The 16,806-nt window shown below is 34.3% G+C and overlaps 4 protein-coding genes across 5 annotated transcripts; 3 read left to right on the plus strand and 1 right to left on the minus strand.

Annotated features, from left to right (window-relative positions):
- Positions 1–1,088: 1,088 nt before the first annotated feature.
- Positions 1,089–7,015, plus strand: bwa (alkaline ceramidase). Of its 2 annotated transcripts, XM_076118928.1 has the most exons (6): positions 1,089–1,191; positions 1,304–1,453; positions 1,748–1,904; positions 3,024–3,123; positions 5,338–5,475; positions 5,582–7,015. In XM_076118928.1, the coding sequence occupies exons 1-6, from the start codon at positions 1,168–1,170 to the stop codon at positions 5,901–5,903; spliced, it is 891 nt and encodes a 296-aa protein (XP_075975043.1). In that variant the 5' UTR covers positions 1,089–1,167; the 3' UTR covers positions 5,904–7,015. The 2 variants fall into 2 exon arrangements, with proteins under 2 accessions (XP_075975043.1, XP_075975052.1); XM_076118937.1 differs by having other exon boundaries at positions 1,101–1,453.
- Positions 7,016–7,066: 51 nt separating this feature from the next.
- On the minus strand, positions 7,067–8,546 carry pr (6-pyruvoyl tetrahydrobiopterin synthase purple). The gene is made up of 4 exons (XM_076121072.1): positions 8,302–8,546; positions 7,931–8,010; positions 7,657–7,802; positions 7,067–7,425 (listed from the first exon to the last, which is right to left on the minus strand). The coding sequence occupies exons 1-4, from the start codon at positions 8,367–8,369 to the stop codon at positions 7,213–7,215; spliced, it is 507 nt and encodes a 168-aa protein (XP_075977187.1). The 5' UTR covers positions 8,370–8,546; the 3' UTR covers positions 7,067–7,212.
- A 742-nt stretch (positions 8,547–9,288) lies between these two features.
- Positions 9,289–13,362, plus strand: wal (electron transfer flavoprotein subunit alpha wal). Its single transcript, XM_076118951.1, has 7 exons — positions 9,289–9,478; positions 10,005–10,145; positions 10,363–10,627; positions 11,299–11,514; positions 11,767–11,918; positions 12,174–12,284; positions 13,239–13,362. The coding sequence occupies exons 1-7, from the start codon at positions 9,437–9,439 to the stop codon at positions 13,302–13,304; spliced, it is 993 nt and encodes a 330-aa protein (XP_075975066.1). The 5' UTR covers positions 9,289–9,436; the 3' UTR covers positions 13,305–13,362.
- Positions 13,363–14,597: 1,235 nt separating this feature from the next.
- LOC142977323 (fork head domain-containing protein FD4-like) lies at positions 14,598–16,140 on the plus strand. The gene has a single exon (XM_076121198.1). It carries the CDS (start codon positions 14,604–14,606, stop codon positions 15,330–15,332), a length of 729 nt encoding a protein of 242 aa, XP_075977313.1. The 5' UTR covers positions 14,598–14,603; the 3' UTR covers positions 15,333–16,140.
- Positions 16,141–16,806: the final 666 nt, after the last annotated feature.

Below are 16,806 nucleotides of genomic sequence, written 5' to 3' on the forward strand. Positions count from 1 at the left end.
AGTACGTGGTTTTCTTATGTTAATAATAACAGGATGTCTATCTCTAAACGTTAAAGGTTTCTCTTCGCGTAGTTTGTTACCGCGGTTGACTACCTCCGCGACGGAAATATCGATCCAATTGTTATTTGAAAGGTTGACTTCTGTTGCTGATGCATGTTCAGACTCTGGATATAACGCAACTTCTTCAGACTCTGTGGGACAACGACCCAATACAGTATTTAGTAGGTAAGTCAGTAAAAATATGCAGGCTGTGGTTACTTATGGGTGGGATTTAATGATGGAAATATCGGAAAATTACTTGAATTACCTGAAATTGCATTAGACGAAGTAACCGCCATCACCCAATTTGCAAATGTAAACCTGGTGGATTTGGGCGATGCTTTTACAAACAGCAAATTTAGAAATAATTATAACTTCATGAATGAATAATAAAATTGAAAGATCTAATCTAGAAAGCCATGAAATGTGTTGTTAACATTGCGGATCACGATTTTCTGAGGATTGTATTCTGGGTTGGGTGGGCATATGGCATTTTTCTATTAATAATTCTATATTTACATCAGAAGTCTGAAACAGGAACTTACCTGCTTCTAGCATTTATCAAGGATCTCTAACTACACTTAGGTTTTAGTAACTTTCGTTCAGTAGCTAAGTGAGAGATTCAAGCTTTCTTCCAGGTGCCCATTTCTATTATATTAGTAGTAAGTATATCTCCGTCCATTTATATTAGTTAAAGTGGACAGGAGTTTATCCTTACTTTTGTAAAGAGAGTACTCAGTTAAGGGTCTCTTATGCTTAGATACAAAAATACAGAGATACCTGTATAACAAAAAAACTTGATTATTTATTTTCCAGCACCAATAGCTACACGACTGGCTTTGAAGGAAATGTCTGAAGGTCGCTGATATTGCCTTATTTTATTGAGTTATTAACAAGGTTACTTAGCCTTCATTTTACAGAACTTTAATAGAATATGAATGTATTAACCAAAGAAAAGAAAAATAAATATATAAAACATCGTGTTTAAAAATAAATGTTGGCTAAAGAATAGACCGCATTATTTCACATCGTAGCGAGCTGTCAGGTATCTCCCCTTCTGTCAGTTGAATGCGAAAATGTCAAGTGTGACGTGTGGGTCCTCGGGAATGGACGTGCGTTTCGCTGTGCATGAACAAATTAATCGTAAATAATTGTAAGTTTATTAAATATAGTAGACTTACGCTCGAAATTATAAGATTAAATGTGAAATAAATTTGGGATATTCTGTTAAATCTCATTATTTAATTGAACATTTTGTCGCAAGTTTTATGCGTCTCAGCTTTTAGACGATTGTAAACAAAGAATCAGGACAACAAAAACAATGTGGTCTCACTTAGAACGTGGTAGCTCTCCAGTGGACTGGTGTGAATCGAATTACTCTATTACTCCTATGATAGCAGAATTCGTGAATACAGTAAGTATTTTTTTATTATTATATCAACACAAAGCCTTTACGCAGCGGTATATTCATCCAGATGGTGAATTAGCAATAAAAATATGATTTTCGCCATACGCCCTTAATATGTAGATTGGCGCAACGGTGTGTAGCGTTGCTTAATTTGATGAATGCGAATAAAAAAACGTTTAAGTTTCCAGTCATGCTTGTTTGCCCAAAGTGGTCAGTGAACTTATGACTGAGTACCTTAACCTTATGCGGTCACCGCATCCTAAATGATGAGTAGGTAGTAACAATTTGGTGTAATTTCAGTTCAGCAATGTGTTGTTCTTCCTGTTCCCTCCTGTGCTGATTCATCTCTTCCAAGACTACTCCAAGTTTGTGAACCCAGGGATCAATATTCTATGGGTTCTGTTGATGGTGGTTGGTATAAGCTCAGCCTACTTCCATGCTACACTGAGTTTAGTTGGTAAGTTATTTTCAAGACTAATTACACTCCTATCTAATAATATTTTGCTGTTAATTTAAAGCATAATAATATTGCAATAATTAAATTAATTATTGTTATATAAACCTAATAATAGTTTTATCTTTGAGAATAATAACAATGGGATTGTATGTGAAAAACAACTCTGGCTGCAGAATGAGAATAAATAATATTAAGTAAGAAGGTTTTAACACAGCTAATTCATAGACTTTTGTTTACTTTTTTACTAAACCTTAATAATAAAATATAGTATAGTATACAATCATGCATTTAAGAGCCTCTTTAGTGAGGCTTTTAAAAAGTCATAAGGTACAACATAATAATATTGATGTAGTAGAATCTTATAGGTAGTTTGTTAAAAACAGACTAACCCCCAGATATGGGAGAGTGCCAACATTTAATGAGGACAGAGATGTCTGCTAATATCAAAAGTTTTATTATACTGCTAGCATTTGTATGAATCATTTGTTTTCACACTAATGTATTCATATTATTGTCTCTTAACAGTTAGTTATTTGTTATTCTCTTGCATATTATTAGTTATAATACAGTCTACATCCTTATGTAATAATATAATATATGTTTTGCAAACTCAATATTGTATTACATTGCATAATGTAAGAAGTGCAAACAGCTGCACTTTTGCTAAATATCATATGAATACATACATCACTATTTCATAATTTTTGTAATGTGTCTGCTCAAGGTAAAATAAACGAGTTAACAACAAAGAATAAATATAAAAAAGCTTATTAAAAAGAGACTTGTATCGTTTTAAAGTCGCGCGATGCAACCTCTCGCGCTTACCGGATCACGCAGTCACGTTATCGGACTTAAATCTTCAAATAAACCTTTTAAAGTTGCAATAATTGCGAGACTTTATGCTGATATGACTTATCGTGTTGTGGTCATGCAGAAACTTAGCGTGGTTTTGTGTCGTCATTCAACACTCGTTTCCATGGCCTCGCGAGTTTTTTAGCGATGCAGAGGTATGAATGATTCTTCTTAGGCACTTCCAAGAAATCGGAAGTCTTAATTAAAATTGTAGACCTTAGTTTCTCATTTGAACTCCTATTTCATCCAGTTAATAATATTTTTTAGGACAACTTCTTGACGAACTGGCCATACTATGGGTCTTCGTGGCAGCCATCATGATGTTCTTACCAAAGCGATATTTTCCGACATTTCTTCACGGTAATCGGTAAGTTATTCATCACATATCAAGGTTCTACTCAGTTTAACTTATTATCACGTAAGATGTAACGACTTACGATTGACGTCGCACGCCTTGCGTGCCTTGTCTTCTTTACTCATCTTAATCTAAATATCATACGATCATTCGTAAATTATATTTCAAAACACGCAAAAATCTAGACAACAATCAGCCTAATGCAAAATAAAATAACATTTTCCTAGATTTGGTTATCAAATATTTAATTTTAACAGTCGCTCAAGCGGAATTTAATGAAAAGAAATAATATTAAAACGTCGTTATTAGGTATGTACTAGCTACGTTAATTAAGTAGGTAATATGTGTGCTGAGAAAAATTACGGTACTCAATCATAAAATTGTATTGTTATGATTACACTTAGCAATTACATTAGGTATGTAAATAGTCCCACGTCAGAAATTGCTACTGGTTTGTATCGCTGCGTAGATAATTACGAATGCATTCAGCGTCAGTTTGCAACTGATATCGAGCATTCACAATGCACTAACAGTTCAATGCTAAGGCGAGGAAATGGGTCAGGGAGAGTACTATCAGAGTACCATACCAGAGTTCACGAGACTGAATACACATACCTACCTACTATAGTTAAAATGGTTACTGTTTACCCGGGATTATAATAACATGTCAGTTAATTGCCTCATTAATTCATCTATAGTCAAGACTATTTATATAATTCATTTCATATGAGTAGTAAGCTTAGATTGAGTACTATCCTATCTACAGTATGTACTGCTTTAACTGGGCACTTATACTTTGGTAGTTCCACAGAGCTTAATAGCAACTAAGTTCTGAAATGTTGCCATAGACTGTAAACAAGCAAGTTACATGGAGCGAGGAACGCAGTGTGCCTAATCATAGTTTAGGTAGACAATGACAAATGTACTTATTCCTAAAAAAAAACTAACGTAAATTAATTCACAACCAGGAACCGGTTTTTTGTCATTTGCCCATTATTTCACAACAGTAGTAAATGCGTCGCAATATAAAAAAATATTGTTCAATGGTTTTTGTGGTAATTCGTATCTTATATTATCACAGCCCATTGAAATTCACACAAGTCCTTTGTTAGTTACAGCCATTACTGTAGGTCAGTGGGTGAATCATCGCACTAACGTTTATCAGAATTCCGACCGCTTTATAAAACTGAAGCACGAAAACTAAATAAAATGTAATATTTACCTACTTACTGCACCACAAAATAAAGGGTAATAATTGCAGCAATTAATTAATTGTAATAGTCATTGAATAGATATTTACCAATTTGTACCTAGTATGTCTGCTTAAACCGCACTTAGGCAAGGAGATAGCCCCATTAAAGAATTTAAAACACGCGGTTTTTAAGCCGAATCAATAAAAAAGTCTTTGTGTAGCTTGAACGAAAAAGGATTTCTACTTATTTCGCATACGGTGAAGCGATAACCATTTTAATACCAAAATACGTAAATACGTACTAATATTATAAACTTCTAGATATCTCGATCAGCTATTGTATGAAAACATTTCATTGTTGGTTTTAATAATGTTTAACTAATGTAAGTGAACCGATCTATGGTAAACGTTATAATAACTTGAAACTGTGTTTGTTATGAAATTCGTTTCGTTATTAAACTTCCGTGCTCATTTAAAATAAACTAGAGTAGTTTATATTTCTGTCAAGTTACTTCATACGCTATACTTTTCGTAATCGTAATTAGATATCATTTGCATAATCACTAGCTGTGTGTCCATATCAAACCTATTTTAAGCATTTGAGAATATGTTACTTTTGGTAGATGTAGGTATTGCTCTTAGCTTCTTACATATAAATGTGACCGTTAGATTGAGAATATCAGGATCAAAATAAGCGAAAATAAAGTCCTTTTCGGTGATGGAATAATGCCTGACCTACTTACCAAAAAAATCTCTTGCAATTAATGTTTATAAGTGGCCAGGAAAAATACTGAACATAATTTGCGGGCCGTATTGAATTGTGCTAACAGTGTTGGAGGGCACAACACTTATCCATAAAGTAATTAATACAATTTTAAAGCAAATTAGACCGCACGTAGAGCAGACTGCGAGCTGCGCACTTAATTTTAGGTGACTCATTGATCGCACTAAACTCGTTTTTTGAATTGCGACTTGTATCATTGTTTGAAAACTTAATTGAATAGTATTTATATTAAATTGTTCGTGTTTTTCAGGCGGCAACTGACCTTATACTTGAGTATATTGTCACTCATCTCAACTGCCTTCCTAGTGATGCATCCAGCAGCTAATGCCTTCGCACTGATGACTCTCACCATCCCCGCATTTGGATTTCTCTACAAAGAATTACACAGGTACTTAAGAATTACTTACCTATGCTTATTACTTCTATATGTTTTCTTATTTTTTAATAAAAAATGAGCCAGCTCCGATGTTTTGAAACATGATTGTCTGTTTCAGAGTGAAATGCGCCCGCGTCTATCGTCTGGGCCTGCGTTGTGTTGCTGTCTGCCTCATGGCATTATTCTGCTGGATCGTGGATCGTATGTTTTGCGACGCGTGGCTCTCCATCAACTTCCCTTACATGCATGGAGTATGGCACGTGCTCATCTTCATTGCTAGCTACACTTCCCTTGTACTTTTCGCGTACGTACATGTTGCAGAAGAAAGGCCCGATCAGAAACCACAGCTCAAATACTGGCCGGTAAACGAATTCGAATTGGGGATTCCATATGTATCTATCAAACATCCCTGCGCCAGAGAAAAAGATTTAGCGATCTAGTCACTTTTAAGTTTTTAATGACTTGTTTACTAAACAGATTGCAAAAGGCTGATTAACATAAATTTGACAAATGAGTTATCAAAATGCATGGCGTTTTAATAATGAACATTTTATATCAGCTAGAGAAGGGGATGTATTCAGTTCTTATTATGTACAAAGTGTGGCATAGGTACATTTGTATCTCTCGGACTTAAAATCTTATTTTATTATAATTATGATCTACTTATGTAACAATTAAGAAATTGTATTATTAGTTAATGTATTGGCTAAGAATGAAATCATAACACTGAAAGATATTTATTGACAAAAAGTATACGACAAGAAACATATTTTTGCCTGTGATTTTGTTTCTTTTATTATTATTTTGATCAGATTTTTTTTCGATGCTTTTTATTATTGGACTTTTATTTTATTTACATGTTTGTATTTAATTTATTTTTTAACTTAAAAGGTTATCTTTATGGTCGTCGCTCAATATTCTATTACAGTTTTTACATATTATAAAAAAACCGTAGATTAGATACAGTGATAAGTACCGCTTTTGAAGCAGTTATAAAGTATTTGTGATGTCAAATATATCTGAGATATTAAAATGTAGGTTAGTTTAAGTGTGTAGCTACTTATTTTGTGTACTGGTAAGAGTAATATAAAATCGGTAATAGTTGGTGGTAGTACAAATAACAGTGATACTATTGGGTTTATCATGAAGTCATATTTTATTTTTGTGGGAAAATTTTAACCGTTCGAAACTCAATTGGCTGGTAAATTTAGGGCATTATTTTTTGTTTACAAAATTTAGAATAGTTATCTTAGACATAGTTTCCTATTTTTGATGTAGTTTCAAATTACTATTTTGAAATTTTTCCCTGTTGTAAAAAAGACGAAATTATTGTATTTTTAGATGGTCTCCTATAAAGTATACAAAGATATCCTATTATACCTAAATCATGTAGTATCCAAATTAGCTAAGTATATAAATTGTGCAATCTCCTCAAAGATTAATATTTATATGGAATCTCATTATTTATTGTGAACATAAAAACTAATTTTAAAAATCATCTCATTATTATTATATTGAATACTGGTGATTGAATAAAGAAAATGACTACAAATACTACTAGTTTTCCTTTTTCCAAAAACCCAAAGAAATAAAGCACCAAATTATAGTCAGTAATAATTTTAATTTCAACAAATCAGTGTACATGAATATAATATCACTTTAATTCAGATCCAATAACAATTATAAAAATAACTTTCATGTCATTTGAATATAAATATTGTCATGTTATAAATACGAAAGCTTTGTCAGTTAGTCAGAGTCCGAGGAAACATTGTGTTGGTGGTTATTTGGGTGGAGGGAGCTGGAGTCAAACTTCTTCCTGGGGTAAGTGGTGCCTCCACGGTACACCACATGGTTCTTCTCAGTCTCTAATATCTTCACTTCATGAAGCAACTGTGGCTTTGTCATCACTTTTTGAAGAGAATCCCAAATGAAAATAGCCAAGTTCTCTGTAGTACTGACCTAATAAAATAAAGTTTTAATATTATTATCATGTAACAAATTAAGCAATACTAATTAATAAAAAACTATTGTACAACTACAATCATAACAAGTTCAAACCCTCAAGATAATGTTGATAAAAATTGACCTATTTGCCCTAACATTACACAACTTTTGACAATATAATTAAAACCTCATTTAATTTTTTTATGATCTTTAACTAATTGATTACATTAATGTGCTTGTACTTACCACAGTTTTAAAATATGGCACATCACGGTCTAAGTTTTTGTGGTCCAGGGGGTCCATGATTGCAACCTGCATGTACTGTTTTAGTTCATGTACATTCATGACCATGCCGGTGTGAGCATCTACTGGACCCTTCACTGTCACTAAAACTAAAAGAGAAAGGCATCGAAATTAGACAATTATTACTTAAACTTACTTTTTTAGTAAATTTTGAACATTACAAAAATAAGTTGTTTTATAAGTATATTGTAACTATAGATTGGGAGAGATAACTTACCAACATAATTGTGTCCATGTCCATTAGGATTGTTACATTTACCATAGAGCTTTTTATTTTCCTCATCACCTAAAAAGGGGCTGTAACAAAAAAAAATGATTTACACAAATGCCATGAAACAAGGAAGCACTTATCTAATTCAAATATTTAAACAGAGGTGATAACCCTGAAATCAGGGACCAAAGAGGTTCAATAGGTTTTTATTGATCCGAAATCACGAGTATCAACGTAAGCCTAACTTAGCGAAAGCCGGTTCATATTGACTGAACACAACTATAACAAGCATACCTATGTACAGATAACTTGTATCAAATTACAGTCTTGCAAGATTCTAGTAATAATATTCTAAGTTAATAACTTTTTTTACGTACCTGTGCAGTCTGTGACAAGAACTAAATGTTTCACGCCTAGTTATTGATACGATCGGTAATGAAGACATTTTTAAATAAATTTACTTTGAGTTTTTTAATATATAGTTCCCTACAACCTGCGTTAGGTAATAGAGATCGTAAAAGAGGATATAAGTTGTACAAACTAAGTGAAAGAAATCACGAACGGTAATAAAACAAGTAACAAGTGTTTTCAAAGTTTATACTCAAACTCAATCCAGTTGTCACTTTCAGGGTTGCTATTATATTTTGTAATTACGGTATTATTTCATGTGTAATATTAATATTTCTACATTATGTGAGCCTGATCGCATAAAATTAAATGTTGTCGATATCGGAATTTTGTTAAAAATTATACAATAGTAGGTTTGTTTCTGCTAAATTGTTAACATGAAATTTAACTTTTTTTCTCAAGCGTTGGCAATACCAGACTAATTTATTCAAGTATCTGTAGTGATGTAATTAAGATCCGCATTTTGTTCAAAATACCGCATTAATTAATAAGATTAACTTTGCCAAGAAAATTTTAATTTCTGATATATTTAAAAGTGTAAAATATTGTTATATAATTTAATTAGCAGCTGTCACATCGTGGGCATATCTAGAAAATATAAAATAGATGTGATTATGTAGGTAGTTTTATGTGCAAAGTTTTCATTTTAAACAGTACAGCAAGAATGTAATTCCCAGGAAAAATAATTAACTAAATCATTTATTCCATTTGTCAATTATTTGGAATAAATGTAGTCATAAATATTAACTTTACGGATCTCATATTTAATCAAAGTGAACACTGCAATAAAACTATATAGCTACAGCACTGTTGTAATATACGCCAAAATAGTAAGGTTTCTGTTTTATTCGCTGGTTCTTCATCTTACCAATTGTTCAACATGGTGTCTCGCTCTAACATAGTCTAAAAACCGAGATGCCCGATAATGACAGCTATGTGTAAGTAACGTGTCAATTAGTCGGGTTATATCAAAAAGTAAAGTACAGTGTATTGGACTTTGTAACCTATTTGAAAAACTGTATTGTGAATTACTCTATTGTATTTTGTAAATAGAGTAATTTATAGTGAAGTGTTTTAAGAACATTTGTAATAAAATACTGCAAAATGTTTTCGCCCAGCAGCAGGCATTTATTTTTTTCGACTCAGGTTAGTAGTAAACTTTTGGGGGACACTGTCCTTGCCCTTAGGAACTGTCTCTGTATTATTAGTTTGTTGTTGTCAATTTAGAACCAAAATTGTCTGATGTAAATGTGTACGCATGTGTAAGTGAAATTAACAATTATCTTCAATTAATAAAGTCTGTTGTTAACCTAAACAAGTTGGCCTTTCAGATGGATTTGATCTCTTATCAATATGTATCTCATGTAAATTTATAATTGATATCATGTTATGTAACGTTAATAAAAAATCGTCGACTTACCATTGCTATTAGGTTAATGTAGGGTATAATAATTATTATTGTAACAGTTGCTAAGTACTAGAAATAAATGAAACTCATGTCATAAATATGTATCAGTGCAGGACATTGAAATGTTTGTATATTCCTTTGCCGTTTCGAAATTCAAAATGTTTTTACAATAATCTTTAATCAATAAAAATAACAAAATGTTTTATCTATGTGACATGTTTTTTTTCATAGTGTGAGTGATAGAAAAATTATGTATATTTTCAGCTGAGGCGACTGCAAAGCACCCTAGTGGTAGCTGAGCACAATAATGAGGTGCTGTCACCGGCTACACAGAACACCTTGAGTGCTGCCAAGAAGATTGGTGGTGATGTGGCTGTGTTAGTGGCTGGCACTAAGTGTGGCCCTGTAAGTATGCATATCATGTGCTAAAATAGATTATCATAGCTTAATCTCTAACTGACAAGTTTATTGTGTTTATTTTTTAATAGCTGTCAAAATTAAAAAAGTTTTTACCTTACTGTAATCATTTTGTACTTTTTTTAATAAAAGGCAAATCTGTTTGTATTTTTTTTGTGCCAGCGATTTTCGTACATATTTTAAATGATACATTTTATACTTTCAGGCCGCTGAGAAGATTGCCAAAGCTAATGGCATTTCCAAGGTGTTGGTAGCAGAAAGTGATGCATTCAAAGGTTTCACAGCTGAGAGTCTGACACCTCTCATCTTGGCCACACAGAAGCAGTTCAACTTCACACACATTTTGGCTCCAGCCACAGCTTTTGGCAAGGCTGTACTGCCCAGAGTAGCGGCTAAACTTGATGTCTCACCTATTACTGACATCATTGGAGTTAAGGATGCCAATACCTTCATCAGAACCATTTATGCAGGTATTTATTTAACTGTCACTAATTTTACACAGTCATTACGTATACTATACCCATTTTCCAATCTTATTCCTCTTGCACTAGACTAAAGCCTCTAATAGACAGTCAATGATATTGCACAATAATTTTGTGTAACATTTTTGACAGTTAAATCTTTAAATTGATTGTACATATTTATTGCGCAATATTAATGTTTGTCTAGAGCAACCCTAAAGCATGTAATATTATCAGAATAATGCATTAAACTGTTGAGATGAAATAGCAAAAGGTTCACAAATATTACTATAGTAACATGGTTATTTCTGATTGCATAGCTTGGCAGCTTGATAGCTTACATCACTCATATAAGAAAATATTTGTTGAATGGTGCTGATATTCAGAATATATGGTTGTTTGCCAAGTTTGTGTAATATCATACTATACACTACCTACTACCACCTATTTCTATATTTCTCCTCTAATGGCCATATTCAATGTTTGGTCAAAGATTACAGATAGATTACTAGGTCAAAATGATCTTCATCAATTCTGTCAGTGAATGGATAAGGCATTGAAAATGGTTGCTATCCAGATTTTCCTACTGAGATTGATAATGTGAATTGGACCTGTAGTTCAGCCCTTTCATACGCAAAGAAGTGGTGAGTCATTCAATAATAATCTGCTTTTTTATCCAGGTAATGCTGTCCTCACCTTGGAAGCTAAAGACGCAATCAAGGTGATCACAGTCCGCAGCACGGCGTTCCCTCCTGAGCCACTGGAGGGAGGCTCTGCGGCCGTCGACAAGGCGCCCGAGGGCGACTTCAAGTCTGACCTGACCCAGTTTGTGTCTCAAGAGCTCACAAAGTCCGACAGGCCTGAACTTACCAGTGCCAAGAACATTATTTCTGGAGGTAAGAATATTGTAGAAACCCTTCATTATATTAATATTGTATGATAATGTGTAAAAGCTGTAGATAGATGAACGAAATATAAATGCGGGATCTTGTAAGACTTATTGTCTAATATTTTTTCCAATAGAATGACTATACCCAAAATTTTGTTACTTCGAAAGAAAAGCTGGGTATCTTACTGGAATTTACTTACATTCGAAAATAAGCTCTGTTACCTTTTAACATAATTATATTTGTGTATAATTCCTTCAGGTCGTGGTCTGAAGTCAGGAGACAACTTCAAGCTGTTGTACGACCTAGCTGACAAGCTGAACGCGGCTGTGGGTGCGTCCCGTGCCGCCGTCGACGCTGGCTTCGTCGCCAACGACTTGCAGATCGGTCAGACCGGCAAGATTGTTGCCCCTGTGAGTATTCTAACAAGATGTAGCAGTAGACTATTTTATTATAACTTAGTTTTAAATCATATAATCGTTTTTATGATTAGGAGATAAAAATAAATTAGTAGGGCACACAAAGTCACTTGCATCTCCAGTATAAATAAAGCAAAGATTCGTAAAGTTGGATAAGTAAAGCAGAGATTTTCGTACAATTAATAGTACCACTTTTATTATTGCTTAAATTTTCTGTGGTTATTAATCCGTACTTTGTTACTCTTTCAGGATCTATACATTGCCGTCGGTATCAGTGGTGCTATCCAGCATTTGGCTGGTATGAAAGACTCCAAGACCATCGTCGCTATCAATAAAGACCCTGAGGCGCCTATTTTCCAGGTAATTTCAAAGTTATTACTTATTATCCAAATGCCACAATCAGGCCACATGCCTTCCGTCAGGTATTCGCAGGAAAGAGAACAATATCAAATGACGAAAGATGTAGATATTCTTCTTTGAAAAATATACACGTGTTCGCGCGTTCTGCGTATATTTTCGTTTACCGATGTCACTCTTGAATTGTTTTAATCCGAATGCTAATCAGCACGGATTGAGTAGTAGGTAAATGCAATATCAAATTGTTTTTTTTTTAATAAATAATCTAACTTAGTTCGGAATTATGGAGCCTGTATGTTTGTTCTGCTGGGCGTAACAAATTCAATTACATTAAATATTACAGTGTATTTGCAAGTAAGGGGCCTGTATATTTAATCTGTTTCAACAAATTATTTCAAGTGCCGTCGTCATTATATACGCTTATCTTGGTGTGAAGAAGTCAAGGCTATATCGTTATCAATTCATTATCTTGTTTATAGGAGAACTGATTTAGATGTTAACTTTCTATGTTTACTTTTATCTTGTACGGATACTGATAAGCGTAATTTGGCTTAATAAATTTGCAAATTATCGATGAGGTCGCCGAACATAGAATTTAAAAAAATCGTACGTTTTAATGACGAGGCCAAATATTGTATAAACTAATTTTACACAAACTTTTGAATGCTGATAATGGTTTTTTTATTCGGTACGTAATGTATTTTAGTCATAATTGGTTCTTTTATTTATTAAAGTTATTTGTATTAACGACAGAAGCATAATAAGGTATGAAAATACTTTTTTATTAAAATTTGCATTGGTGGTCGAAACTCCTACATATTTTATTTAAATGATATGGAATTTTTATTTTACTGAATAGTTACACATGTCAGTGCGCGGATTTTTTAAAACGTGTTTTTATTATGTAATAATTTCTTACTAATATGTTAATCTAATTACATCTCTTTTATTTTGCAGGTAAGCGACTACGGTCTCGTCGCCGACTTGTTCAAGGCTGTTCCCGAACTCACTTCCAAGTTGTAAACATATAAATCAATTGTACAAAGTAATTTTTAGAAGTAAAAAAGTTTTTATTCTTGTATTGGACTTTTTACCTACCCTCGAGATTTGTAAACTCTTTACTGATTATTCGGCGTACGTTATTATCAAGTCTTGTGTAAATGAAACATATTTATAATAAATATTGTTACTAAATACGTGTTTAATTTTCAAATTGTGTTTCCTGTCCGCGTTTGTCTGTGTGCTTGTAGTGAACTCAATATCTTCTGAACGATTATCGCGTTCTTCACCAATAGATCGAGTGATTCCCGAAAGTGGGTTTAATTTAAATTTTCTCAATGATAGCCTGGTGTAATCCAGGTGAATGAAAACGGGTCGCGAGTAAATATGTATTAAAATTTCTTTAAGTCAACTAAACTAATTTGGTACTTTTGATAGCTATAATTTTGATAATAAACAGAAGAAAAGTAATTGAAGTTAACATTTTAATAAATGGCCCAGAAATATTGAACGATCTTATTGGAATGATTAGATTCCGCTATTCGACAACAGATGGCGCTGGGTGTTGTTTCTTACACGTAATATAATATGATTCCCATACATTATATGAATTGATTTGGTTGATTCAAATGAAATTCGTATATTTGTAGTTTAGAAGCCAAAGTTAGTGAATAAGTGAGTCTTGAACTAAGTTTTTGTACAAGAATCTTGTTTTTCTTCTTTCTTATTAGTGGCAAAAATACAGAAAGGTTTTTATTACATTGGTTATAATTTCTGTAATGCCTAATTATAAGCAAGTAGGTGCTACTCTCAATGAAATTAATATATTTTTATTCTTGAATTGTTCAATAATTTTACGAGTAATTTGTATTAAGATTTTCTCCATCATGATCCAAGTAAACAGTATGGAAATATATTACAAATAATAAACTACCTATATAACAGGAGTATTTTATTTTACTCACGCTGAAACGTTACATGTAACGAGACCTTAAAAAGTGATTAACAAAATTAAGTAAAGATTTATTTTGTAGCTATCTAAGTAATGAAACTAGGCAGGCATTGATAGTGAGTGCGCGTTATGTTCGCATAAACCAACAGGAGTTAAGTGCACAGTCAATCATGTCGGTAATGATAGTCCCAGGGGGAGATGTGGTTTGTTCGCCGAGTGGCATTCTCGTTATCATATCTGGCGGCAACGAGCGGCTCCGAGCGGAGCGGCCAGTGGGCGGGGCGGGCGCGGGCGGAGCCTCCGCCGCCCCCGCACCACGCCCGCGCCGCGCGCCGCCCCGCACGCATCATTAGCATTTAGCACTATCGAACATGCCGCGCTCATCGCGCGATAGCTACGGCGACCAGAAGCCTCCGTACTCGTACATATCCTTGACGGCGATGGCGATCTGGAGCTCGCCGGAGCGCATGCTGCCGCTGTCGGAGATCTACCGGTTCATCACGGACCGCTTCCCGTACTACCGGCGCAACACGCAGCGCTGGCAGAACTCGCTGCGGCACAACCTCTCCTTCAACGACTGCTTCGTGAAGGTGCCGCGCCGCCCGGACCGGCCCGGCAAGGGTGCCTACTGGACGCTGCACCCGCAGGCCTTCGACATGTTCGAGAACGGTTCGCTGCTCAGGAGACGCAAAAGATTCAAGCTGCACGAGGAAGAGAGAAGTAACTTGATTGCATTCGAGAACTTCAGCCAGCAGTTTCGTGTGAGTCAGTCAAATGTAAGGGTTCCACCTCTGGCAGCTGTAGAAGCCCCAGTTGTTGAAGATCTGACAGTGTCTAGTCGGCAAGAGAAGTCGAGGAGGTCGTTTTCGATAGACAGTTTGTTGCGCAGTGAGAGTGTAGATAAGGATCGTGGGGAAGCGGAGGCCGGGTACTCGGGGTTGGTCGGGTACCGGCCAGACTTGCTGGCGCTCACAGCCGCTATGTGGCCCGCAGTGATGCCGCCATCTCCGCTCGAACATCTACAACTGACACTTCATCTTCAACGTGTTGTTGACAATATACATTTGTACCTCCATCATCACAACATGGAGTCGAGATAATAGGAATTAGAAAGGAGTACCCATCAATCCTGGGATTAAGAGACAATTAAATTATCTACTTCGAGATTAATAGTATCGATACGTAGTAACTATACCTACCTTATATTATTGCAGTAGATTAAAATTATGTAAAGCTGAAAAAATATCTAAAAAAATGACCATTCCTCAAATAGACTGAAAAACTAACAGTTGCATAGAAATTACACAATTTATATCTCTAATTATGGTTTTTGTTGCCAATTAAATATTTACATGATAACTAGTATTGAATAATGCGCAGAATCGTCATAATTAACAAGAAGCTTGTATGAAATAAAAACAAACATGTGTACGCCATCGTTATTTATCGCTTTTTTCTGCCAAACAAATTGTTCTGCTCCATGTTTCATTGCCACATAAAAAATATATTTTTTTTTGTTCATGTGAAGTGTTTATAGACTAATAAATCGAGGGTAAATATTGAATTTTTAGATATCAGCGGTAGATATGTCATACAAAACTTAATTTAAGTGCAAACGAACAAATAGTTTAATCCAGTCTCCATCTCAAGGTGTAGTGCAAGGAGGTCACAAACAATACAATTAATGCACTGGAAATTATAATAAACAGAGACTTTTGTAAACACTACTATTGTTGTAGAAATGTATGGATATTTGCTCATTGTGCTTTCATATAGATCGTACGTAGTTAAGTAATTAGTGTGTAAATGTTTAAGTTTTTAAATATTTTATGTTATTAATTCCTTCTTTTGTTTCAACATTTTAATTGTATTTGGTTTTAATTCATTGCGTTACTTTTAAATAAATTTTCTGAAAGTTAACTCGCGTTTATTAATATTCTAATTAATCAATGTTATGAGAACTTATTCCTTAATTTATTTGACAATGCCTTTGCACATAAAATAAGTCTAGGTCTTTAGCATACCTAATATTACTATTTACGATCGCTTTTCGTAATATTTGCATAAAACATTAGGTAAATAAGTTTCATGTAGGTATTTATGTGTGAAAAAAACAACATCGTACCTATACAAGAGTTCTCCATCGAGACTCAGTTATGTATAAGACACGACAGCTTCGACAGGTGATGTCTGAGACCCTGTTTTATGGATTTTATACAATTTATACGCGAGGTTAAGTTTTAAACGTGTGATAAATCGCTTCCCTTAGACTCGTTTAAGCTTTTCGAAGGGGATGCTAATGTAATCGGCGGAGTCGGGCGGCGTGACGACGAGCGAGCGCGTATACGTCATTTTTTGTTATTTATGCGCAACGCAACGGCTAGGGGCTGTTTTGGTAATTAATATAGAGAAATGGTTAAATTGAGTGGCGTTTACCCTCGGGTGGTGGTCCTGCTACTTTGTGAACACCTTTCCAACGTATCAGTGAGTTTGATGTCCCATATTTATAGCCGAGTTATGATGAAGGTAAAATTGAGAGCGAAGATTGCTTGTTGGTTCGTTAAATTGCTTTCA

Source organism: Anticarsia gemmatalis, chromosome 1, assembly GCF_050436995.1.
Source record: "Anticarsia gemmatalis isolate Benzon Research Colony breed Stoneville strain chromosome 1, ilAntGemm2 primary, whole genome shotgun sequence".
In the NCBI taxonomy this organism is placed as follows: Eukaryota; Metazoa; Arthropoda; class Insecta; order Lepidoptera; family Erebidae; genus Anticarsia; species Anticarsia gemmatalis.